At 49.4% G+C, this 24,302-nt stretch overlaps 1 protein-coding gene across 5 annotated transcripts in view; it reads right to left on the bottom strand.

Annotated features, from left to right (window-relative positions):
- Positions 1-660: 660 nt before the first annotated feature.
- Positions 661-24,302, bottom strand: part of MYLK (myosin light chain kinase) — a 180,693-nt gene continuing 157,051 nt past the window's right edge. For 3 of the 5 annotated variants that reach the window (XM_041772555.1, XM_041772573.1, XM_041772578.1), the window contains 6 exons: positions 23,898-24,021; positions 15,441-15,593; positions 12,248-12,371; positions 6,810-6,939; positions 5,280-5,411; positions 661-2,724 (listed from right to left, as the gene is read on the bottom strand). In XM_041772555.1, the coding sequence (XP_041628489.1) occupies positions 2,474-2,724; positions 5,280-5,411; positions 6,810-6,939; positions 12,248-12,371; positions 15,441-15,593; positions 23,898-24,021 (914 nt within the window). In that variant the 3' untranslated portion in view covers positions 661-2,473. Of the gene's footprint in view, positions 2,725-5,279; positions 5,412-6,809; positions 7,105-12,247; positions 12,372-15,440; positions 15,594-23,897; positions 24,022-24,302 lie in introns of those variants that run through there. The other 2 variants (XM_041772565.1, XM_041772586.1) reach the window with 2 other exon arrangements.

Raw genomic sequence — 24,302 nt, 5'->3', positions numbered from 1 at the left:
TGTGGTTGCCTTAAAAAAAGGAAAAAATTGAAATATTTATTAACTGGACAATGTATTGTTTCTCCTTCTAGAATACACTGTGGGCTCATAGAATCATCTAATTCAGCATTTATTAGCATGCCCGATTCCTTTTAGAATATCTATAATATCGTTTGAAAACTCAAGACCTAAGGGGCTCACCACCTGATAACAGATTTTTGATAAAGCAGGAGCATTATCAGGAATTTCCTCCTAACAAATGTTTCAGTATCAAGACACGGAAAGATAGCACTTGGTTGCCAGTAACAAAGTGCACTAAAGTTACAAATGCAAACCAAGCCCTGGTCAATAATATTAACGATGGTGATTTTGTCACATGCCAAGAATGTCATATAGATCTTAGCATTATGAGGATTCTGTAGATAGCAAACGTCCATGGAATTTGAATTTATCTGTAGAATGCAATTGAATCAAACTGATGCTCAAGAGAGATTTTGTATATAATGTGCAAATTAGGCTTCCTAGTATAAACAAGGTCTATGCGAGTCCTTAGTGAAACACAACCATCTAAGCCATTCACGCAGCACTGCATTTTTTGTCGTTTCCAGGATGTATCTGGGTAGTCTCCAGTGAGTGGCATGGGAAGAAAGGGAAGGGTTAAGAGATTGAACAAACAGCGTGCACTGTGGTATCCTTTATTTAAAAACTGTGAGCTAACTACAGTTGTAGTGTTCTCATTTACCATTCTGATGGCATAATAAACTGGGAGAACATTAACACAATTTCAAGACATTAAAAACCTGTAGCAAACACACACCACACATGCGCACACACATGACAACACACATGCACACGCAGATTATAGTCTAAACACAACTAAGTGAAGAAAAGCTTCAAATGCTCTAAATCAAATTTTAAAACCCTTTATTATAAACTGTGGCAATACTGTGGCTATTATGAAAAAAAGTTGTAACTGCTTAAAAAGCAAAAAGAAAAATACTGGCAAATTTGAAACTAGCAGCAAAAAGCAGATAAAAATAGAATGGAAGGTAACATAAGACTAATATCAAAGTTCTAAAGTTGATACTGTGTAGGGTTGTACTGAAGTCATTTCAGATTGTTTCTTGAGGAACTAGTAAGAAGTCCCTTGAAATATGAAATTGCTGCACTTTACAAACAGTGGAAAATAAAACGTATTTGGAATGTTACACACACACACACACACACACACACAGAGAAATGTATTAGGCATATCAGTTTATAGTCTTTGTTTATGACCTTCAAAACGTTTATAAAGAAAAATTTAAGTGCCAATGTAGTGAAAGAAAAATTCCTAAAGATGCAAGTCTGAGTGCATTTATCAGGTCTAAGAATACATTTGAAGGCTGGGGGCAAGGCATGACTGATGAGCACATTCAAGAAGAAAACATCGCAGAACCCATAAGGTAGGTAGAGCTCTCTGGAGAGTGTTTAGAATCGAAAGCGTGTTAAACTCAGACTACCCCAAAGGAGATTCCAAAGTACGTGTGGTTCTACAGCCCTTCATCAGTTGAAATCTGTTTCATAGTGGCCGATAAATAATTAAGACTAACTTTTCAGCAAACTGGTTTTTCATACATTCAAACACAAAAATCTTTACCACACATGAGAGCTGATATTCTAATAACAGCACAAATACGAATCCTGGTTTCAGAAGAAAAGCACATTAGCAAGGATCTTTTTTTTCCCCCCACGGGTTCTTACAAAAATGTCTGAAGCTGCTAGACATCTGCGGAGAGGGGATAAGTTTAGATTTCCTACTGATTTTGGAAGAAAAGAGATTCTGTTTTCCTCAGGAAGCCAGCCATCCATGAACAGGGGACCGGTCTTCAGAATCTAAGAAGCATAATGTCCTTGGTGCTCAAACTGATGGCAAGTTCAGATCCAGAAAAACTGGCAGATGGAACAGGGGAGAGAAATGAAAAGTTTGAATGTATACAGTATACTTTGGAATCAGATGTGCCTCGTAAGTTAGAATGGCTCAACTGCTTTCAGAATGAAGTGCTGCAGTACTGGAGACGACACGGTTCCCTGGAATTAGGAGCTGGGAGAGACAGGTCTCCATCTCCAGGGACCTTCAGGGCTGAGCTGTGACCCCAGGGCCTTATTTGTCATGAGTGCTTTCAGTTAGGGAATTTATGACTTTACCCAGATAAAGATTTCTTTTGGTTACTTTCTCTTTAATATCAACTGATCAGGCAATTACTGGTAATTTCCCCAAATGAAATCTGGCTGTGCTAATATCTTAAGATGCCAGCTAATTCACATTAATGCCCATCAATAGCTGCTGCTAGGTACCACCTGCTGTTGCTGAACAATCAACCCTCAAATGACCTAACTAGATAATCTATCACACTAGGTGCTTTTACTATCTTGGATTTTTTGAGCTTTAGAGAAATAGTCTTGGTAATTTCTTTGTAATATGACTTAGAAGCTGCTTCTCTCTGGCTTTGTTTCACTCTTCCTCTTCTTCCTCTTCCCCTTCCCCTTCCCCTTCCTCCATGGTCTCCACAATGAGCTCTGCTGTGCAAGTGGCTTCTCCAAGACTATTGACAGCCTTGCAGGTGTACTTGGCATCGTCATCCCCACAAACATCGCTAATGATTAAAGAGCAGTTCCCATCCTCGTCGTAGTCTATCTGGAAGTGGCGGGACTCCCGGATTGACTGGTCATCTTTAAACCAGACAACTTCAGGGTCTGGGTATCCTGCAGCACAGGGAGAGAACACAAGTTGGGAAAACTGTTATTCAGAATTTCTTATCAATTCATGCAAGCAGCTCCTAAGCAACCTCTATTGATTTCGGGAGTAAAGGGAAAAAAAATGATGTTTTGGCTTTTAGCATCTCTTTCGAGATTTACATTTGGATATGGGCATATACTGTAAGTAGTAATATCCAAAACTCCACAAAAGATACCAGTCATGCCATTTGCCAGCCATGTGGGGCTTGTACTAGCCACCTTTATACAGATCTAGAGTACTATGTGGGACATAGCCCTGACTCCAACCACACACCTAGAGCTAAGTATCTCCTTGGGTGAAAAGAAAATTTCTTACCTTATATAAAAGTTGAACTTAACTTTAAATTAAAAATAAGAGAACAAATGGACACAAGAGATCTTTTGGGGGTGATGGAAATGTTCTAAAATTGGATGGTGGTGATTGCACAATTCTGTGAATTTACTGAAGATCACTGAATTGTATACTTAAAATGGGTAAATTTTATGTTATGTAAATCATAACTCAAAGCTGACAATAAGCTCAATAAATACATAAGTTAGAGGAGCTGATAATATTGCTAAAAAAAACCAAAACAATATCTTAGCCTGATCCAAAGACAGATAATCTACCTACTGTAGATAACTGGAAATTGACCACATTGGTTAGACTCATTTTATGTTATTAGTCATGTTTCTGCAAAGTTCAGCATTTAAAAAATATTTTTAAATATATACATCATACATATATGTATGTGTCCTATGACATACATGTCATATATGTGTATGATGTGTATGTAAGATACACATATTGGCCTTTACAAATATATAATGATTCTAATGGATTCTTTCTTACATTTTGGAGAAATATTTTTACGGGAAAAAACATTCCAGCCCCATCCAGAATAAAAAATTACACCTAAGAACTTAAGAATTCTAACATTCTTTTCAAGTAGATTTTGTTTTTATCAAAACTGCAGCCATATGCTTTAATTCCTCCCTAGTGCTCCAAAGTTATGCAAATATGAAGGAAACATTCCCAAAGAGAAAAGTACAAAACCGAGATCACTGTGTTGTAATAATTTTTAAAAAGGAAAAAAGAACTTTAGAAGACCCCCAAGACAGTGGTGATGGTGAGAATTCTGAGCATTGGCCCCAGAGCTTTGAGCAGTACCCCCAATCTGCATACTTCCACATTAGCAAAGGCAACACACCCACCTTTTTTTTAATTGAATGGAAAAAGAGAAAGATGATGATAGGCACTGCATTTACAAAGCAATTTTAATGACAGAGGAGAACTTTCTTCATTCTTCACTTTGGGTTACTTTGCCCAAAAGGCAATATGTAGTCAGTCATACTACTGGAGAATCTTAGATCGTGGGAGGCATGATTTGTTCTGACTGCTGTCCTGTGCTTTGCAGCCTTGGGAAAGTTGCTTAATGAACTTCTGTGCTTTATTTGGTCAGACTGAAATAGGAGATGACCGTTCACTTTGGTTGGCACAGAACAGTCACAGACTTGAGACAAAGAATCCAGTCCTGCCCTAATCTTTCTGGAATGCTGCAATCTGTGGAAACTGAAATTTTTGTGTCACCGACATTACTAACTTCTCAGGTTCTATGCTAAGATCACTTAAGTTCCCTGGAGCTCTAACAACTCACAATTCTATGGCCTCATTATTCTTGGCAGGCAGAGAAGCATGGGGAAGACGGCATAAGCATCTGGATCCCAGCTCCCCTCCTTTTGAGGTCACAAGGCATGCTCACTCTGCACTTACCAATGTCACAACTTTTCCCTTGACTGCATGACGTCTTGAACAGACTTACAAGGTTTCCCCTTTTCACATATGTCCTCTGACAGCATCCCCAGAACTAGCTACTCAGGCATTAGACATCATCTTAAGAGCCTAAGGCTTGGGATGCCTGGGTGGCTCAGAGGTTAGGGACACCTGAGTGGCTCAGCGGTTAAGCATCTGCCTTCGGCTCAGGGCATGATCCTGGGGTCCTGGGATCAAGTCCCGCATCGGGCTCCCTGCATGGACCTGCTTCTCCCTCTGCCTGTGTCTCTGCCTCTCTCTGTGTGTCTCTCATGAATAAATAAATAATCTAAAAAAAAAAAAAAGCCTGAGGCTCAGAAGAGTTTAGATCATCACCCAAGGTCACAGAGCCCGCAGATGAGAAGCTGAGCCACCAGCTCCCCATCTTACACTCTTCATGCCAACCTTCCTTTGAAACCTCTTATGGGCAGTTCACATGCTTCCCAGAAGCTTGCAAAGCTCATTTCGCTCGGCATGTTCCACAGCCAAACAGGTCTATGATAAACCACTTTTAACTTGAGTCTAGAGGCTGATGTAAGTATGTGAACTAGCAGAGGCGCCCCAGGTGAGTCACTGAATGGCACCAGCCTTCAGGAGATGGAGTGGGAGCAGTGGGCCGAGTCCTCCCCGCCCAGGTATCCCCGCCGCCTGGCTACCCGTAACGGGCACAGCGGGGCCCACAGCCCGCCACACCCCTTTTGTAGTCCGGGGAAGACTAGCTAAAACTTACCTTCAATCTTGCAGTCAAATCTAGCAGCGCTTCCCTCCACAACTTCTAAATCACGGATGGTCTTAGAGAAATAGGGTTTTACATGGGGCTTTTCCTCAGCAACAGCCTCAAGGAAAGCTTGGGACACATCTTCTAGGAGATGGGGAAAGAAAACACAGTCAGTTCTTCATTCCCTGTTCTCTTCCCTGGTGTAAAAAAGCTGACTTTTTTTTTTTTTTAAGTTGATATAATTCAGCAATTAACGCAGTTTAGAGGACTGAATCAAGCATACCTTTCTCCTGAGGACAGGTTGGCCTGCTGCCAGATGGTTTTGGCAGGAGAGAGAACTGTGCCCAAACTGCGGAAATGTTTGAACTCCCCCCTTCCCTTATGCTGACACATTGAAAAAGGAAATAATCTTTAAAAAGGATTTTTGGCTGCATTCCATGCTGTCAGGATTCAGTGGAGGATATCCAAGGAGGACGGAGCACTCCGGCCTTCCCGGTCTCTGTCCCCACTTTGCCCTCCTCCTGCAGTGGCAGGCTCTTTGCCTGCTCCTCAGGAAGGAGGGCCTGGGTCCTAGGCACGTCTTCGACTTGCCGGGAGTTCTGGTCCCCACGCTTACGCCGCCTTCACAGTGTATGACCACGGACCAGGGATTTATGATTGGTCCGGGTATAAGCTGTACTTGGAGGGGACCCTGTGCCCTCTGCCTTCCCTTCAGGGTCACCTGGGGAGCACGGATCAGGAGGGAGCAGGCCCACGTGTCGCAGACTGTGCCCCTAGCCCCGTCAGAGCGGCCCGGGGGACACGCAGCCTGCCTTTAGGCACAAGAGGAGTCTGGCCCCCGCTTCTCACCTTGGGACACGGAAAACACCAAGCAGCGGGGGGTGGGGGGTGTCTCTGGCCAAATGAAGTGCCTCAGGAAGACCAGGGCCAGAGCCCACATGCACCTGGAGCAGGACGAGGCCAAGGCCTTCACTGAGGAGCTGGCCAGGGCAAGCGGCTGACCCTACCGGTCTGCGGAGGAGCCCTGCCGCACGCTCCACCCCATTCAAACGACCCGCTGCACCATCATGAAAAGTGCCCAAATCAATAGGGACTGCAGTTCATTTTCTTTAAAGAAAAACACAAAGAATACGGACGGATGTTTAAGAAGATAGTGCTCTCTGCGATTTTTATGTTTGCCTGTCCAAATACCAACAGCACTTTTGTAATGAGAGAAAAGGAAGCTTTTAATGAAGTCTTTGCTGATTCTTATGTGAAATATGGAGAAAAGAGCAGCGGAGGTCATCTGTTTCTGTTAAATAACTTTCCCTCTGAAAACAGTTAAGGTTGGACCCTTAAAGAGGAACCAGTAGACTGTAATAATTGTTGTCAGGAGGCAACCTAAAATTCATTCTGAATTTAACCCTTGTCGTTTATATTATTAAAAAAGAAAAAAGAAAGAAAAAAGAAAAAAAAGAAACTCCCCAAAGCCTCCGCATGTCCCTTCCGTAACCCCTCCTTTCTCGCCGACTGGCTAGACAAGAATCTTCTGGAGCTCCTTACCTTCAGATTCTAGTTTTTCTGCGTTGAGCGGGCTGGTCGGGGATCCTGTTGAGGATTTCCTGCCACTGAGCCCTGAGATCATTGCCATAGAGGACAGTCTTCCGATGGCTCTCACAGCATTGCCCGTTTTCTGGAAAATAGGCAGCGGGGGTCGGGGTCGGGGTCGGGGTCGGGGGAGAAGGGCGCGGCTAGGAGCGCACTGGGCCCGAGCGAGGCCCCGCGAGCCGAGGTGCGGCGAGGAGCGCCCAGCCCTGCTCTGCCCGCGCGCTCCGCGTGTCCGGGGATGTGCGCCGATGGAATGGGGCCCAGAGCGATGTGTGCGTTAATGTGACTAAACAAGGTCAACATGAGACAAAAACCCTTTCATACTGCGCTTCAACTCCCATAAAAGGGATAGTTTATATAAAGCAACTGCGGCTGAGACAGCTCCAGAGACTCCCTGCTGACGGCCGGCCCCGGGGGCTGTTTCTCGTAAAACAATGATAGGGACCGAGCTGGGGAGTTAGCACAGGACCCAGAACAGGCTTCCTATGGACTTGGGGCAAGTCCCCTGCCCCCCGCCCCCCGCTTCACTTTCCTTCTCCGTGGAAGGGGGGCTGCCTGAGGTCACCTCCACGGTCTCATTAGTTCTGTTATTGATTGCACACTTGAGGGCCTTCGAGAACGGCTCTGACGGCCGAGGGCGGGATGCCGGGATGCACGGGGCCTTCGGGGCCTTCGGGGCCTTCGGGGCAGCCTCTTGCTGGGGCCGGGCCCACCCAGGCCTGGAAGGCGAGGCCCGAGGACATGCAGAGCGCTGCTGCTTGGCTTTTCTGAGGGGAGAGGCCTCGGGCAGGACAGGGCTGCCACTCTCCGATGAGGAGGCCAGAACCCGAGGTGAAGACTCTGCCAGGCGAGGGCCGCAGACCAGGACGTGGCCCGGGCCACAGCACCGGGCCCGGGTTGCCCCTCGCCCTCAGGTCCCACAGGCCCGGAGGTTTCGGCCCCTTCGCACGTCAGGGCGGCGGCCAGGGAACCGCGTGTGTCGGCGTCCGGGGCGCCCGGGGTGTCCAGGTGCGGTGGCCCGGAGCGCCCGACTGGCTCGCCGCACAGGCGGCGCTTCCCCGGGCCCCCGTGGGCTGCACGCGCCCAGGCCTTGGGGTAAAGCCCCCCGATCTGGGGCTCCCTGGAAGCCAGGCTATTTCCATCACGGGCACTAAGGACTCAGCGTGTGCACGCGCTTCACGCAGAGAACCGTGGCGACCGCAGCCACTCCTCTGTCCCCTGTCCCATGTCCCCCCCCTGCTGTGGACTCTTCAGACGTGCCCCTCCGGCCATGCGCCCTTCGGCCCGTATCACTGAGCTGTGGTCACGTTTCCGGCCCTCGGTCACCAGGCTGAAGCCGCGTCACTCTGAACAGAACCCAGGCAGCCCCGGGTGGAGGTGACTGGGGCGGGGAGAAGGCGACAGAGGGCGGCCGACCGAGCTGGCCGTGTGCAGAGGCACCGTGGCCCTGCAGAGAGCGTACCCGCAGCCCGGGCGCCAGCAGCCGCGCACGCTGTGCTGGCGCGGGCCGCTCCCCGAGACCTCAGCCATGTGTCTGGGTGCCAGCCTCGCAGCCCTCCCTGTGGCGTGGACCTCAGACCGGGCCGTGCCCCCGCAGAGCCAGACTCTCGGACCCAGCCCTTCCGGCGCTCCATTCTCTTTACCCAACAAGACCGGTTGGCCTGGGCCAGGAGCCTCTCACCTCAGTTCATTCTGAACAAAGGGACGTCACTAGGCAAACCAGTTCCCTCCTGTGCACCTCAAGTTCTTGAACCAGAAGATCTGACTCTCCCTACAGCTCCAGCCTTCCACAGAAAGCCTGTCACGCACACACGTGACGGTGCAGCAGGGAACACTCCCCTCGAGCCCGTGGGCTCCCTACTTCCAAACGCCTGGGTCGTGACCAATCAGGACTGTCTTCACTTGTGCGGTGTGGAATAAGGAAGTCTTTCCTCTTCTTTTAACAAAATGACGAATATGAAGTTGCCAGAACAAGGCAATAAGGGAATTAGAATATTCCAGAGAAGGGAGCCAATACACATTAGCAAACAAATAGGCTACAAAGAGGGGGAAATTTTCTATCAGACGTAGTCTTACAGCATATACTTTCTAAAATGGGGAAAAGTAAAAAGTGCTTAATAAGGAAAATCTTAAAAATAACCTACATCAGATTCAATCTTTGGGAACTGATTTATGAGAAAAAAAAAATCAGTGGAGAAGTTGTCAGAACTGGAAAAGAAATCCATCTGTATGTTCTAGACTTCCAGTTTCATGCCTTTGAGCTGAAAACTGGTTGCTGCTCTAAGACACTTAGAAATCTTTGGAACATCAAGAAAGGAAGTTTCAACTCGCTAAGTTCCATCCTTATTTTGAGAAAGTCTTTTCCTTGTGTGAGGACAATTGCCAAGGCTGGGTCCCTGGGCTCCAGGCAGGCAGTGTTTGTACTGGCCTCCCTAAGGCCGCACAGGCTCCCTCCCTTGGGAGAGCCAGCGACGGTGACTAACCAGCCTGGGTTGCCTGGACTGAGGGGTTTCCCAGGATGAGAGTCTTTTGAGTATAAAGCTGGGATGGCCCCTGGCACACTGGGGCCAGTTGGTTACCCTAGAGCCAGCCAGCCATCACCACCCTACGTAGATACCAACAGCTCTGAGACTCTGGTTTCCCCTGAGAAGTGCCAAGACTGATGGCCAAGAGTACTCTCTGCTACGTAGAGTCAAAGTTTTCTTCTCTCTGGGCCCACGGTCCACGCTGAAGTCTTTGTGGGTCTCAGAAAGTAAAGACGGCTGCCTGTAGGCCTCTAGTTCCTAGTCCTCTGCTTCAAGTCTTACAAGCAGAAGCCCGGTTTATCCTTCTCCACTCTCCCTCAGTGCTATCGTTCACATCTTTTTAAAATTATTTTCCACATAAATAAAAAACATGCCTTCTTTCAGCATAACTTTCCTCTAAGATCAATGATACGATAATTCAATGACACATTACCTTATAGGGATCTGCTCTCATGCTACCTCCTTCCTCCCGGGCCCTTTACGGAGCCCACACCAGAACGATAGCACCTGTGTCTGCCCTGGCCCTTCCTCTCCACCGCTGTGTACCACTGTACTTTGCTCTGCCCTGCCACCCAGAACCTCAGCCGCTCTGGAGGGAGCCCCCTACTCCCCCTTAGGTGTGCTAAGGTCCTGGTGTCACGGGTAAAAACGGTGGATGGTTAGGTGCAGCTGAACCATTACCAGTGAAATGATGCTTCAGGGACATCGTGTGCTGCGTGGGATTTTAGAGACTACTTTTGCGTGTCATTTTGTAAAACCCAACCACTGTTTTGGTGGAAAAACCATTTCCAAACTCTGCTGCCTATATGAAGATAACGAAATTAAGGTTCCTCCTCAGAATTCCGTCCTTTTCTTTCCCTTCTCACATGCAGGAAACCTTATGGCTAATAACACTGTTAAGAACTAGAAAAAAATTTGAGTGATTTAAAATATCCGCACAAATTATGGTTCCCTGACCCATCGGACTAAAAAATTCCATTTATTTCCTCTCCCATTTCCTTTTCTCTGCCCTGTCCCCTGGGTTCAGGTCCTTCCTGGCTTTGGTTCATCAACAGATGTGTCGATGCTCCCAGGGGACTTGAGGGATAAAGCTGCTTCTTAACCTTCAGTGTCATCCAAGCAAAACCCAGTGAGACTGACTGCACTGAGGACCGCCACACCCCCACACCAGCCACCTTATCCACTCCAGAAATACCGTTATTTCCTTAAGATCTACTGGCCACAGGGTCGTTAATAAAGCCAACTTTGATTTTGTGGACCCCTTTCTGTTTTGTTTTAAGAACATTAGTTACTCTGATTTCACTGGATCCTAAGGATACCGGAGGGTAAGTGACACAGGTGTTCCAAGTCACCTAGCACTTGAGGGGGGCCGGGAGGTCCCCCTAAACCTTCACCGGGGGCTAACCAGGAGCTGACCCTCCACTGTGGAGGAGTCCTGGCTGAGCCACTCAGGGGGGAGCAGTCCCTAAAACCCACACACCCTAAGTCCCCTCTCCTCCCCCCCCCCAGCCTCTGCTGCTCTCAAGCTCTGTGTTGTACTCTTTGAGGGGGTAGTGACTACAGTTTAGTCATGCTGTATGGCAAATTGCCAGTGTCCCAGTTGCCCCTAAAACAGAAATTTCCTTCTTCTCTGCCACACAGGCAAGTTTTAAATGCCCCAGTTCCCCCTGCTGTGTGGCTAAAGGACTCTGCTACTGTCAGGATGAGGTCGTCTGGGCCTTCTCCTCCTCCTGTGCTGTTATCTCCTCTTCCCTTGTTCTAGCCCATTTTCTACGACCACTTTCAAAGTCCTGCCCCTGGCAGCATTTCATCACAGCCATATCCAACTCTAGTGTGACTGGCTCCTTTCTCCCATCCACACTCACATATATGGCTATGTAAGGCTATACTGATAGTTTATGATGCTTGGTGTGCATTATGTCCTTTTATGTCCATTTGCTTCAGTTCCCCGTCACACTATACGTTCCTTTTTTTAAAAATTTTATATATATATATATATATATTTTTTTATATACGTTCCTTGAGATAGAAACCATGGACCCTCCAATAGTTCAGAAATTTTGTATACTAATAGCGATAATACAAATAAAATAGCTGATGACAAGTTCTCTGTGGTTTTGGATGACAGTTTTTTTTTTTTTTTTTTTTGTATCTGCTATTAATCAGAGGCAATTCTGTGTCATTGTTAAGACTGGACTTTGGAGCCAGGCTTTGGGTTTGAATCCCCTCCTATTTACTAGCTACGTGATTCTTGGTGACTTTCCCTAACCTTTCTCTGCCTCGACTTGTCTGAAAAGTGGGGATAATAGTAGTACCTGCCTCCCAGGACTAAAAGACTCCCTGCATAGAAAGTGCTCTGAATGTTCCCTGACATGTAGCCAGCCCTTCATATGTATGAACTACTGGTATCAGTTTTGAACGCCTAATACGTGCCGTGCAACGCGCTCAAGGCCAGATGAGGATCACTTCATATAATTCTCCCAGCAATGCTGTGACGTTGGCTCCACTACATCCTCCATTTTACAGGTGAGACTATGAAGGCACAGCAAGGCTGTCCCCCGCCCAAGGACACACATAGTAACATACAATCTCCCTGGATGGTGGGGACCATCTCTCTCTCTTTGTAGACCCTGTGCCCTCCTTCACTGTAAAGAAATGTAAGGCCATCCCACTGCCTTTCAGGAGATTACATCCTCCAGGGTTGCCAAAGAGTCTTCAAGGTGACACTGCTCAACCCTGGCCACCAAGACATGAAATGTCAGGCTTGGTCCCAGTCTATTTCAGAAACATGCATTTTGGGATTGAGAGTAGCTCGAAAAAAGCAAATGTGAGGTGCAACATCCGAGTCCAAGGTGACACCCTCATTACCTGCCATTTCCTTCTTGCCATGTATTTCTTCATCCGGTCCTTGGAGAGTTTCTTGGCTTCCATGTTCTTGGTGTCTTTCATGAGCCAGGGATGCTGAAGGCACTGGGTACAGTCCAGGCGGTTTCTGATGGAGGCAGAGATCAGAGGATTTCTGAGCAGGAGGGGACCTCAGAGACTGTCAGTCAGATCAGAAATGGGAGGTCACCTGTCCTTGGTCACACAGGGCAGAGCCCAGGGCTCTCTGTTCCCAGTACATCCACCATGATCACAGGGCCTTTTCCTCCCTTAGTCTAGATTACACTGACTAGACCCAGAATAGGGAAGTGTTAAGGTCTAACCACCAAGTAAGCAATTGGAGTCTTATGACCTTCCTAGGTCTAGGAAGGGTGAGGGAGGACACATCTGGGAATGGTATTCTAGGGTGGGATCATTCTACTGGTCATATAGGGACAGGGGGCTGTGGACGCCTCATCTTCCTGTCTCCTTGTCTGGTGGAGGGGAGAATAAAACATTAGGTGCAAATCTCTGAGAATCACTGAGCTTTCGTGTCTTACGGTGTGGTCGAGTGTCCAGTTTTCCTCATTAAAACTCGGAAGTATGTCCTACATACAACCTATGAATTAGGACCACCTTAGAAACTGCACTCAAACTCATTTAATCCTTCTGAAAGCTCTGGGATTCTGGAATAATTCAGGGCCATCACTTTCATTGTAATCGGACTAATAAAGCCCAAAGAACCAAATGCTAACAGACATAGAAAAAGGAGTAAAAAGTAAATTTGCTAAGTATAGTACAATGTAGTGATCTTCAGATAAAGAGATTATGGATTATTTAAATTTTCCTATACCCAAATTTTCTACAATTTACATGTATTAATTTTATAATAGAAAAGTATTTCGGAAAAGAAAAAAAAAAAAAAAAGTATTTCGGGCAGCCCAGGTGGCTCAGCAGTTTAGCACCGTCTTCAGCCCAGGGCGTGATCCTGGAGACTTGGGATCGAGTCCCACATCGGGCTCCCTGCATGGAGCCTGCTTCTCCCTCTGCCTGTGTCTCTGCCTCTCTCTCTCTCTCTCTCTGTGTCTTTCGTGAATAAATAAATAAATAAATAAAATCTTTGGGATCCCTGGGTGGCGCAGCGGTTTGGCGCCTGCCTTTGGCCCAGGGCGCGATCCTGGAGACCTGGGATCGAATCCCACATCGGGCTCCCGGTGCATGGAGCCTGCTTCTCCCTCTGCCTGTGTCTCTGACTCTCTCTCTCTCTCTCTCTCTCTCTCTCTCTCTGTGCCTATCATAAATAAATAAATAGAAAAAAAATTAAAAAAAAAATCTTTAAAAAGGAAAAAAAGTATTTTTAAAAATGCTGATAGGTGAAGATTTCTGGTTGAAGAGGATATTTAATGTTTAATGTTTCTGGTTTAAGGGTTTATGGGAATCGAGTGTCTTGATAATTGAAATCAGTTTTTTGGTGAATCCATTTTATGAGCACAGAGGGGTCAGCACAGCTCATTACTGAATTAATTCAAGGTCAGATGAGAAAACCGGGTATAGACATAACGCCTGTTCACCAAATCATCAGTGACTCAAGCTTGATGGACAAAAGCCACCCTGGACCAGTGTTAATAGGAAGGTCTGCATCTCCGCGAAGCACTTGGGAGTGAGGCTCGCTCCCGCTAGGAGGGAATCTAGGTCCCCACGACACCCAGGTTCTACCTGGGCCATGCCCACTTCTGCTGCACAGGCTGTGAGAGCAAGACGCTAAGGAGGCCTCACTGAAGGAGTGTAGATGGAGCTTCTGGAGCAGTTTGGCCTGAGGTAGCTCAAAAGCAATGAGAAGCGGACATATTACCAGAAAACCAGAGCCTTCTGAGAGACCCTCCAATGCTGTACTTTGAGCAGCCGTGCTCTTGATCCCAAACAGCATTTCTCCCAGAGCGGAGCAAGATGACCGGTACCCTCGGGGGTCCGTGGGCCGGGCAGGCAGGATAGGGCTTTCTCCACACAGTCACCTGGCTGCTGCAGCCACCGCCTGCGGATCCAGCCGCCCTTCCTCTGGTCCTCTGGTCCCCGCCTGTTCAACACCACCCACCCTCCTAGGGCAAAGCTTGGAGCTGCTGCCTCTGCCGAGTGCTCCCCTGGGGCTCCTGGGGCCAGGCCCCGCCTCATCTGGCCACCTGGGGACGTGGGCAAGGCACCCAAGGGACCGTGCACTCCCCTGCCAGCCCAGCTCCCTCCCCGGGGCAGGCTGGCTTTCCCACGCACAGCCCCCCACCGCCTGGCTGCAGCCTCCCCAGCTGCCTCGCCCCAGAGGCCTCACCCGAGGCCTGCGCTCCAGCTTCCACGGCTCCGCTGTCGTCTCGCGGGGACACTTGCACTGAGCGCCTATGTGTCTGACCTGCCCTCACGGCCCCAGGCTGTCCGCGAGACACACACTGGCCTCCCACGGGTCACCCGTTTGATGTGTTCCTCCGGCAGCCCCCAAGCAGAGGAGGGGACCTGCACGACTGCGGCGTGACGGGGGCCGGGGACACGTGGGACGGCCCAAGCCGGTCTGAAAGCGCAGCCTGGCTGGGCGAGCGGCAGGCCAGCGGGAGCAGCACGCTGTTCAGGAGGGCAGCCCTGAAGCACCCTGGATAGGAGAAGGCGCAGGCCGGAGCAGCAGGACACTCCTCGAGGTGTCACGGCTTCCGCGGCCACAAGCGCACACCCGAGACAACAGGGGTTGCATCATTCACACACAAGCTGCCCCTCTCCCGGCAACCTCGCTCAAGTGTTGCTTTTCCAGGTGAGGTTTCTGTGCTTCTAAAGACCCGTGGAGGGATCCCTGGGTGGCTCAGCGGTTTAGCGCCCGCCTTTGGCCCAGGGAGCGATCCTGGAGACCCGGGATCCAGTCCCACATCGGGCACCCTGCATGGAGCCTGCTTCTCCCTCTGCCTGTGTCTCTGCCTCTCTCTCTCTCTCTCTCTCTCTCTGTGTCTATCATAAATAAATAAAATTTTAATAAATAAATAAATACTCGTGGAGCATCTGGAACCAGGCAGCCGGAGGCCTAGGAAGCCGTCCCCCAACCACTCGCAGCACCCGCCCTGCTCTCCTCGGGTGAGAAGGGCCCCACGGTGGGCAAAGGACGTCCCTGCTTCTGGACACCAGTCCGGGGAGTGGGGAGGCCGAAAGGATGGAAACGGTAATTCATTACTTCATATCTTTCTTCAGCAAATTGCTGATAAAATCCTTGGCGTCATCCGAGATCTCATCGAACGCCTCGTCATCGAAGTCCCAGGTGGCTGAGGTAACGTTGGCTAGGGTTTCATTGTCGTTGTCACCCATGAAGGGGGAGAGTCCACTGACCCTGGAAGAAAAGAGCAGGGCAGCAGGTGAATGAGGTGGGTGATGGCAGGGAGGGCGGGTGGGACGGTGCCCCCCAAGTGAGGGCCCGCCAAGCCCTGCGCCCACAACACCCTCGTGCCTGCCTCTCCTCCCACCGGAGGAAGGAAGGGAAGCTGCGGCTCAGACTCTTCTCAGTGCTCACTGCACTTTCGGGGTGTCCCTGCCTCCGGTCACCACCTGCCAGTGCGGCTGAGAGGAAGGAATTTACTTCAGTTTATGGCTTCGGCAGTGCACAGTAGGGCCCCTCCTCCCCGTCCTCTCTTCTTGCCCGGAGCCCAGAACTTTCTCCAGGGCTCCTGGATGGGAGACGGTCCTCTCCTCTGTGCCGTTGCCACCCTCACCAGGGACGAGTCACAGGACACGGCACTTGCCACCGCGCCGGGCTGTCTCTGCTCCCTTCTGCCTCTGCTCATCGCGGCCGCTGGCGCCCGGTGCCGACGACAGGGCCCAGTGCGCTGGGGGTGCTGAGCGAGCGTGGGGGAGCGGAGACTTCGAAGCAGCAGCTTGGGTTTGGTGATCCGCCCATCCCCGTGAGACTGAGGCACAGGAGGCCAAACCAGAAAGCTTCCCTGAGAGATACCAAGGCTGAGGAATAGCACAGTCTGCTCATTCGCTGGGTGACCTGGGGCCACCTCCTAATGGCTCTGTGCCGTGTTTTCCTCCTCTGTGTAACAGAGAACTTTCTACTAAACTATACAGCGGTCACCACTTTTACTTATTCTACTTCTCTTCCTCTTTTTCCTCCTTCTCCACCAAGCACACACTGTGTGCCAGGCACTGGGCAAACAGCTTAAAACAGACGAATTCACTCAATTCATTCAATCTTCCTACCACCCTTTCCTAGAACCCAGGGAAGTCATTACCTTAACAGATGAGGAAACGGGCCCAGAGTGGGGTTAAGTAACTTGGCCAAGGATTCAGTCAGTGAGATCTGAACCCAGGAATCTCTAGAAGCTTGGTCTTAACTGCTCCTTTAGACGAGTATTTCTATGAAGGCGAAGTAGTCATGGTGCACAGCTCTGGCACGAGGCCTGGTCCGTAGCAAGAAGCTCTGCCCGTGACTGCAGATACTACACAGCTCCTCCCTGTATAGTTCACCCCCCACTGCCTCATCAATCTGTGACCTTGGGAGTGACACATGGACCAATAACTGAAGCCAAGTGAAATCTGAAAGGTGAAGTATCTCAAAGGCAAGTGGGACAGATTTAGTTTACAGGCCTGATCTCTCACTTCTGTGTACCTCACCTCATACCATCCACGCCCCTGCCATTCAGCCTGACTTAGGGCAACCTCTTGGGCGGCAGGCTTATATAGATGCACAAGGCCCCGCCCTTAGAAGGCCCCCGCTCTTGGTTTAATGATCTGCTGCCATCATATTGAAAGTCATGGTAATGTTTGAACAAGTCACTCTACTTTTTAATTTTGCACTGGGCCCCACAAATCACGTAGCTGGTCCTGCCCTGACCCCCACCTGAATCCCACATGATGGATCCAGGGCCTTCATGCCATCAACCTTTCCAGATTAAGCCTTCACTAATGTCCCTTTCCCCCAAATCCTTATGAACCCATCATCATAAACAATAACACAAACCCTTCTGGAGCCGGAGCCGCCTCTACATCAAAAGGCCTCAGCTTATGAAATACAACAGCACCTGCACACTCAAACCCACTGAAATACTGTGAGGCAAGATTGCCATGGGAGGAGCCCTCTGGTGAAACCTTTTGTAGAAAGAAGAAAGCTTTTGCAACGTGAGTTATCTCACCTTAGTCAATATATTTGTGTTTTGGAATAACAGAGTTGTGCAGATGGCACTTAAAATGTCTTAATGCAAGACACCGATTTCCGTTCTGTTTGGAGAAGGCACGGGGATAAATATTCTCGGTTACCTGACAACGAAGGAAGGGTGGGAGCGTACCACTCCCGAGTCTGCACGGTTGAATGCTATTCCCTCCCCCACCACCCCAGGCCTCAGTTTCCTCTTTTTATACCAAGGGTACTGGGCTAGAATTCCTAGGGGCTTCCGGGTGTCCCCAGCTCTGTGATCCAGTGTGACCTCAGCCAGCCCCATCTAGAAGCAGCCTGACTCCAGTCTGTCAGCTACCTGCCTCCTTCTGTCTTTACATTTTCCATTTGAAACAAAGAGGAGTAAGGTTCTGCAGCATTCCAAAGCCTGCCGGAAGAGCAGACAACCCTGCTGTGGAATGCTGAGCCGTCCCCTTCTAGAAGCCTCCTTTCCTAATTAGGGACTGCAATCCTGCAGAGATAGGGCTTAATCTCCATAAAGTTCACAGTTGAGGAGAGCCTCCTCGTCTCTGGCACTCCTCCTCTCTGGCAGCCCATCCATCTGAAATACCCCCAGCCCTGGCTGGCTCCTTGCCTGCCCAGCTCCCACAGAATTCCTGTTAAAGAGTATGTCTCTAAAATAAAACTTGCAATATATGCGGAGCATGATGACAAAGAGAGTGTCAGAATTTCAGTAATGTCTCTTGGTGGTGGGATTTGGCAGGATTTTTAAATTTATTTTTTCTTTCTCGGGGCTTTTTATTGCTAGAATTTGCATAAGGATCACGTACGGTTGGGTTGGTCAATCAATAAACATAATAAGATCAGCGTTAAAAACACAACTACCACCCTGTCTTCCTAGTGTTATCTCATTTTTTAACTGAAGGGGATCAGAGTACGCCGCTCCAAAATATGCCAATCTGGTAGAAAGATTGTTTTGAGCTGAAGGCAATTAGCTCTTTGCCCTCCCCTTTCTGTCGAAAAGCAGGACATACATTTCTCTCTATTAAGGTGACATAAATTTCCATTTGCAAATATGTCCTCTCCCTTACCAGAAAGAGGAGACTCATCTTCATAACAGACCTCCTGACCTCCCAACTCTCGTTTACTGCACATTTTCTAGTCACCTTCTCACAACTTACCCCTCCATAAGACCCAAACCCCTTTTCCCTTGTCTAGTTTCTCTACAATTACTTGCTTGCTCTTTGCTAAAATAGTACGTAAGCTTCCAATTCTATACACTTTCTTGAATCCCATTCCTTTGTGAACTCCTATGCATATGAACATAATTAAATCTGATTTTTTTTTCCCCTCTTGTTAATCTGTCGTTTGTCAGTTTGATTTGCAGGCCTCCAAGAAAAGAACCTAAGAGGGTGGAGGAAAGTTTTTTTCCTTCCTCCCCAACAAAACCAACAGATTCATCTGGTTTTTACAAAACAGTAATCAGTGTGGGCAAGTTCTTGGATGCTCCACTTTTTTGTCATTTGACATTGTCATTCATAGGTGTGTACAGAGTCGTCACATTCATTTTTAAAATCTTTTAATTTAAATTCAGTTAGCCGACATATGGTACATCATTAGTTTCAGACGTAGTGTTCACGTTCATTTTTAATGGTCGCTGATAAATCACAAAGGTCATGACTACAAGGAGTTCTGATTTCTTAATCTCTCAGTGAAGTAAAACTTCGCCTAGGGAATCTGATGCAGAAGACTGTTCTGCCTGCAGGGCGGAATGTCAGAACAGAGAAGGGTGCAGAAATATCTCTTATACGATACTTTCTTCCTAGTGTTTTTCAAGCAGCAGATAACCCTACTGCATGGATGGCCAGTGAAAGAGACCACAAATCTACCAGCAGATAGTGCTTAGGAAGGGGTTAGTTTTTTTTTATCCCATTTTAGCCTTCAGAACCTCATTTTCTGGAGTGGTGGAAAGATTTAAGGGGGCTGGGCATCACCCAGAGGAAAACTGGGTAGCGTTCTGTGCAGTGATTGGAAAAGTAGACATTCTGTGTTAGCTACACTAACCACAGCCCATGTTCCTGAAGAGCAAAGCCTGTAGGTAGTGGCTGGGTATGGCATGGGCTCAGGGCACCTGGAGGTTGCAGGAGCTGGAATCAGAAAGCGTGTCTGGGCTCAGCAGTGGGGAGGCCAGAGGCAGCCATTAGTGGTGCTGTTGGATCCCTCTGAAGAACCCTGTATTAAACCCAAGTCTGAGTAGGCACCTGATACTTGACACTGGGCCTTCTCCCTATGTCACTGGGCTGATGTCCCCAGAAGTTAGACTCTGGGTAGAGATGGCCCCAGCTCTCTGGACCACAGGAGATGCTAAACAAATGAGCTGAAGGATGCCTGTGTGGCTCAGTTAAGTGTCTGACTGCAGCTCGGGTCATGATCTCCGGGTCCTGGAAGAGAGCTCCCGTGTTAGGCTCCCCACTTATTGGGTAGTCTGCTTGTCCCCCTTTCCCTCCCCCCACTCGTACTCTCTTTCTCTCTCTCAAATATATGAATACAATCTTAAAAAAAGGACAAATGTGCGGAAATGGGAAGTCTGTCACTGAGCCCAGTAGGAAGATGTAGGGAGAATGCAGAGCAGTAATTGCCCTTCACCTTGGCTTGGAGCAGGGGAGAGAGAGAAGGAATTAGGGGTGAGAAGTAGGGTGAGAGGGCAGCCCAGGTGGCTCAGTGGTTTAGTGCCGCCTTCAGCCCAGGGTGTGATCCTGGGCACCTGGGGTCGAGTCCCATGTCGGGCTCCCTGCATGGAGCCTGCTTCTCCCTATGCCTATGTCTCTGTCTCTCTCTCTCTCTCTCTCTCTGTCTCTCATGAATAAATAAATAAAATCTTTAAAAAAAAAAAAAAAGAAGTAGGGTGAGAGAAGGGCACACAGAAGGGTTTTGATGTCCCCGCAGGCAGTAAGGGAACACTAAGTCCTCAGAAAATGGGGGGGAGGAAAACAGGAAAGGAGGTCTTAGAAAGAACAGCTTCCACGCTGAAGTGTGGCCTAGAGCACTCCCGTCCTCTCTCCCCCTGCCTGAAACCAAGCAGAGATTGCTAACATCGGAAGAATCTCCAGTAAATTCATGAAATCCACCATTTCCTTCCAGAATCCGGGGTGAGAGGGTAGGAAAGCCCATAATTCCTGCTCTGTCTGGAAAACCCAGGGCAGGGAACGAGGCCAGGTCTCTAGTGCTGGGTCAGGATCAGCCCTGATCTCCCCGAGGGGTTTGAGGAGTTCCTCTAACAAGTCAGAACAACCTACGGGGACGGAGCTGGTCACTTAGGAGGTGCTCACCAAATATGTGTTGAATAGTAAATGAGTTGTCACGGATTTCCCCAATTCCCTGGCCTCCCCAACTGTCACTAGTGCCAGAAAGGAGATGGGGGGGGGGGGGTGTTCCTCTGATACAAATGTGGAAGGTGGCCTTGACAGGGACTATCAGAACGACAATGAAGCTCCAAAGAGAGAGACAAAGGGAACATGAAGACTGCCATAGGGCCTCTTCCAGAGACTTCCAGCAGCAGCTCTGGAATTTTGCATAGCAGGGTCTGAAAGGAAGCAATCTGGCTGGCTCCAGCTTCTGTTTTGGGTACCACATGCTCACTCACGAGGGGAGCTACCAGTCCTGAATCCCCACTGGGAGAACCAACAGGAAAAATCCCAGAGGGCAGAGCAGCCCACTGTGGTGTGTGCAGGAGCCTGGGCACTGGGCGGCTCCAGGAGGCTCCGCAGAGCTGACCCGTGTCCATCACGCCTGGCCCCCACCTGCCTCCCTGTCCCACATACGCCTACCCTCTCCTTGCACCCTGCTGGCCAAACACCCTCAGGATGGCGCCCCATTCATCAAAATTATTTTCTCCCTATTTCAAGAAGCTCTTCCCTATTTCCTGGTCTTAGCTCTGAAAGTAATCTAGTAAAGTAATATAACATCTCATCCAAGTTGTTATGTTTCTCCACCTGAAAGAATTTGCCTTTTAACACAAAGTGCTCTAATGGCTCAATAATTCTAGTTCTAGATCAAATATCCAGCAGAGATGCATAAATGTGTTAACTAAAACACATGGAACAGCATGCTCGTAATACTGAAACTGGCATCTATTAAGAACCCATCAGTGTGGACTGGATCAACTGGATCCATCCACAGCAGGATTCTACACAGCGCCGAGAGTGAACAGTCTACAGCCACACACACGATAATATCAATGGGTCTCACAAACAATGCTGAGCAAAGGAAGCCAGACACATCTTCCTGTATGATGTCTCATATATAAAGTTCAAGAACAGGCAAAACTAACCTGTGACGTTAGACCTAAGGATGATGGTTACCCCTGAGGGGCAGTGATTAGGAGGGGCCCCAGGAGGGCTGCAGGGACCCTAGTAACGTGGGCATTCTTCATCTGGTACAGGTGACACAGGCACGTTTACTGTGAAAAATTTAAGGGTAGGCCCTGACGGGTAGGGAGACCAGTAGGGAGTATCCTAGTCTCCCAGACTGTCCTGATGTTAGCACTGACAGTCCCATATCCTGGGCAGCCCATCAGGCCTGGGGACCTGGGAAGGCTGGTCCCCCTCTAGGACTGCGGGAAGTGGACAGCCGTGTGGACATCCTTGGCCCTGGTCACCTCCAAGCCAAATGAAGACCACATCCCTGCAGCAACTCACTCCCAGGTTTGTCGTGAGGATCAAACAGGAGCCCACGTGAAGAAGACCCACGGACAAGAGCCAGGCCATGGGACAGTGGTATCGGAACAGAACGAACTGACCAAGACTGTTTCTCAAGTGCCAGGCGTCTCCCCCAGGGCCAGAGATCCAGTGTGAGCCCCGTCCAGCATGGGGCGCCCCAGAAGGGGTGGCTGGGCCCGCTGCCCTGCTATTCCTTATTTACTAAGGGAGCCAGCAGCACAGATTGCCTGCAATTTTCACTACTCATTAGCTCCCTTTCTCCTGGAGTAGGGCTGGCATAGGAAGAAACAGGCAAATCCACTCCTAGCCCGGGAGTTTCTTGTCTGCTGCTCTGGGGGAGCTGGTGATGGTGGTGGGGGTGACCCTGAACAAGGAGAAAGAGGACTCTCTGGGGTACAGAGTCCACGGCACGGGTTTAACTGAGGGAGGCTGTCCTGACAGGCCAGCGTGAGAACAGAACTCCCGAGCGTGGGGAAAAGCCACACTGCACACACACAAAATCACTCCATTTCTGCTAAAGCTTTTCTCACAGGGGCTCCTACATCTGGCCGTGCAGCAAAATCACCCAGAGCATTTTCTCACTCAGGTCTGAGGACCCCAAGGGTCTCAAAAAGCATTCTTAGGTCCTCTTCAAGTTTTCTGTGAAAACATTAAATTTTTCCTTTCGCTTTAACAACAATAACAAAATTTTTTTTTCGATGAATGCATGCATATCCGCACTTCAGGGGACCATCCCGTTACTGTGCGTTGCTGCCGCACGAGATCAGGGGTTGCCTCTGAGGCTAATGACTGCCTGCAGCCTGGAGTTTCAGGGACTAAATCCATGAGGTCCCACCAAGGTATGTTCTAGAAAGTGTGGCCCTTGGACCAGCCCCACTAGCAACCTGGGATCTGTTAGAAGTGTGGATTCTTAGGCGTCGCAGACCTTCTGAATCAGAATCTGCAATCTAAGGAGAGGCCTGGATGGTTCGTGCGTATTACTGCTTAAAAGCACGGGTCTACACTACTGACCTCCCCTCTTCTTCTCTAGGGTTAGTAACTGAAATGGATTCCTATTTTGCACCTGGTTTCCCAATTCAAACTACCGTGTGGCTTTCTGTTGTCTGCTGACGGCTCTATCATCAAAAGGGCTTAAAAGTGGAAAATATACTGGGCTCAAGGATGAAGCTGGCAGTTGGGGTACCCCTGCCACGAGGATGGGGTGCTGTCTTCTGAAGACAGTGATGATGCCCACAGGAGATGGGCACCTGGGCTCCATGGAATCATCTACACAACCAAGGGTAAATTACACGGCACCAGCCACATCCCACTCCGGTGACCAAAGACCCCAGCCTGGTCAGCATTAGGGACAGTGAAGGGCCCAGAATGGGGTCTCCGTGTAAGCACTAGCAGAGGAGTGCAACATGTGTGGGGGGGTCCCTGGGTGGCTCAGTCCGTTAGGCATCTGCCTTCGGCTTGGGTCATGATCCTAGAGTCCTGAGATCGAGCCCCACATCAGGCTCCCAGCTCAGGGGCGTCTGCTTCTCCCTCACCCTACTGTGGCTTTCCTCTCTCTCCCTCCGTCTCTCAAATAAATAAATAAAATCCTTTCTTATAAAAAAATTGCAACACGGGCTGCTTCCCTGGGAAACCAGGAGTGGGGCTGGCCCGGGCGGGGGCGTGGATAGGAGCTGCCACTCTCCTGACTCGCCCAGAGGTGGGGGGTCCCCCCACCGTGACCCGCCCTGGCCCCTTCCACGTCAGGGCGGCCTGGGGACCCTCCTGCGGAGCTCTCTGCCTCTCCCTCACGTGCCCCGAGACTCACAGGATGTAGCAGATGACTCCGATGCTCCACATGTCCGTGGCATAGCCGATGGGCTCGTAGTTGATCACTTCGGGGGCCACAAACTCCGGGGTGCCAAAGAGGACCTTCAGAGACCCCGCATTCTCTGTAACCAGGATGGAGAGGGACCCATCACCAGAACGTTCGGGAGGCAGCCTGCGTGCACGGCAGGGACACGGACAAGGCCTGGCCGTGCCTGCTCTCCTGGGGGGATGGCGCAGCGATGCAGGCCCACCAAGGGGTCACAGTGACACCGGCCTCAGCGCTGGGGCGGGGACACATGCTTGGTGTTGGTGCTGGCCTCTGACGCTCACTGTGTCCTCTGTTCCCTGCCGCCTGTTTTGTAAGGCCTTTCCCACTTCACATTCTCGACCACCAGGAGGGCAG

Source organism: Vulpes lagopus, chromosome 1 (genome assembly GCF_018345385.1).
Source record: "Vulpes lagopus strain Blue_001 chromosome 1, ASM1834538v1, whole genome shotgun sequence".
Lineage (NCBI taxonomy): Eukaryota > Metazoa > Chordata > Mammalia > Carnivora > Canidae > Vulpes > Vulpes lagopus.
Note: the sequence above shows the minus strand (reverse complement) of the source record. Positions and strands in the feature narration are given on the sequence as shown.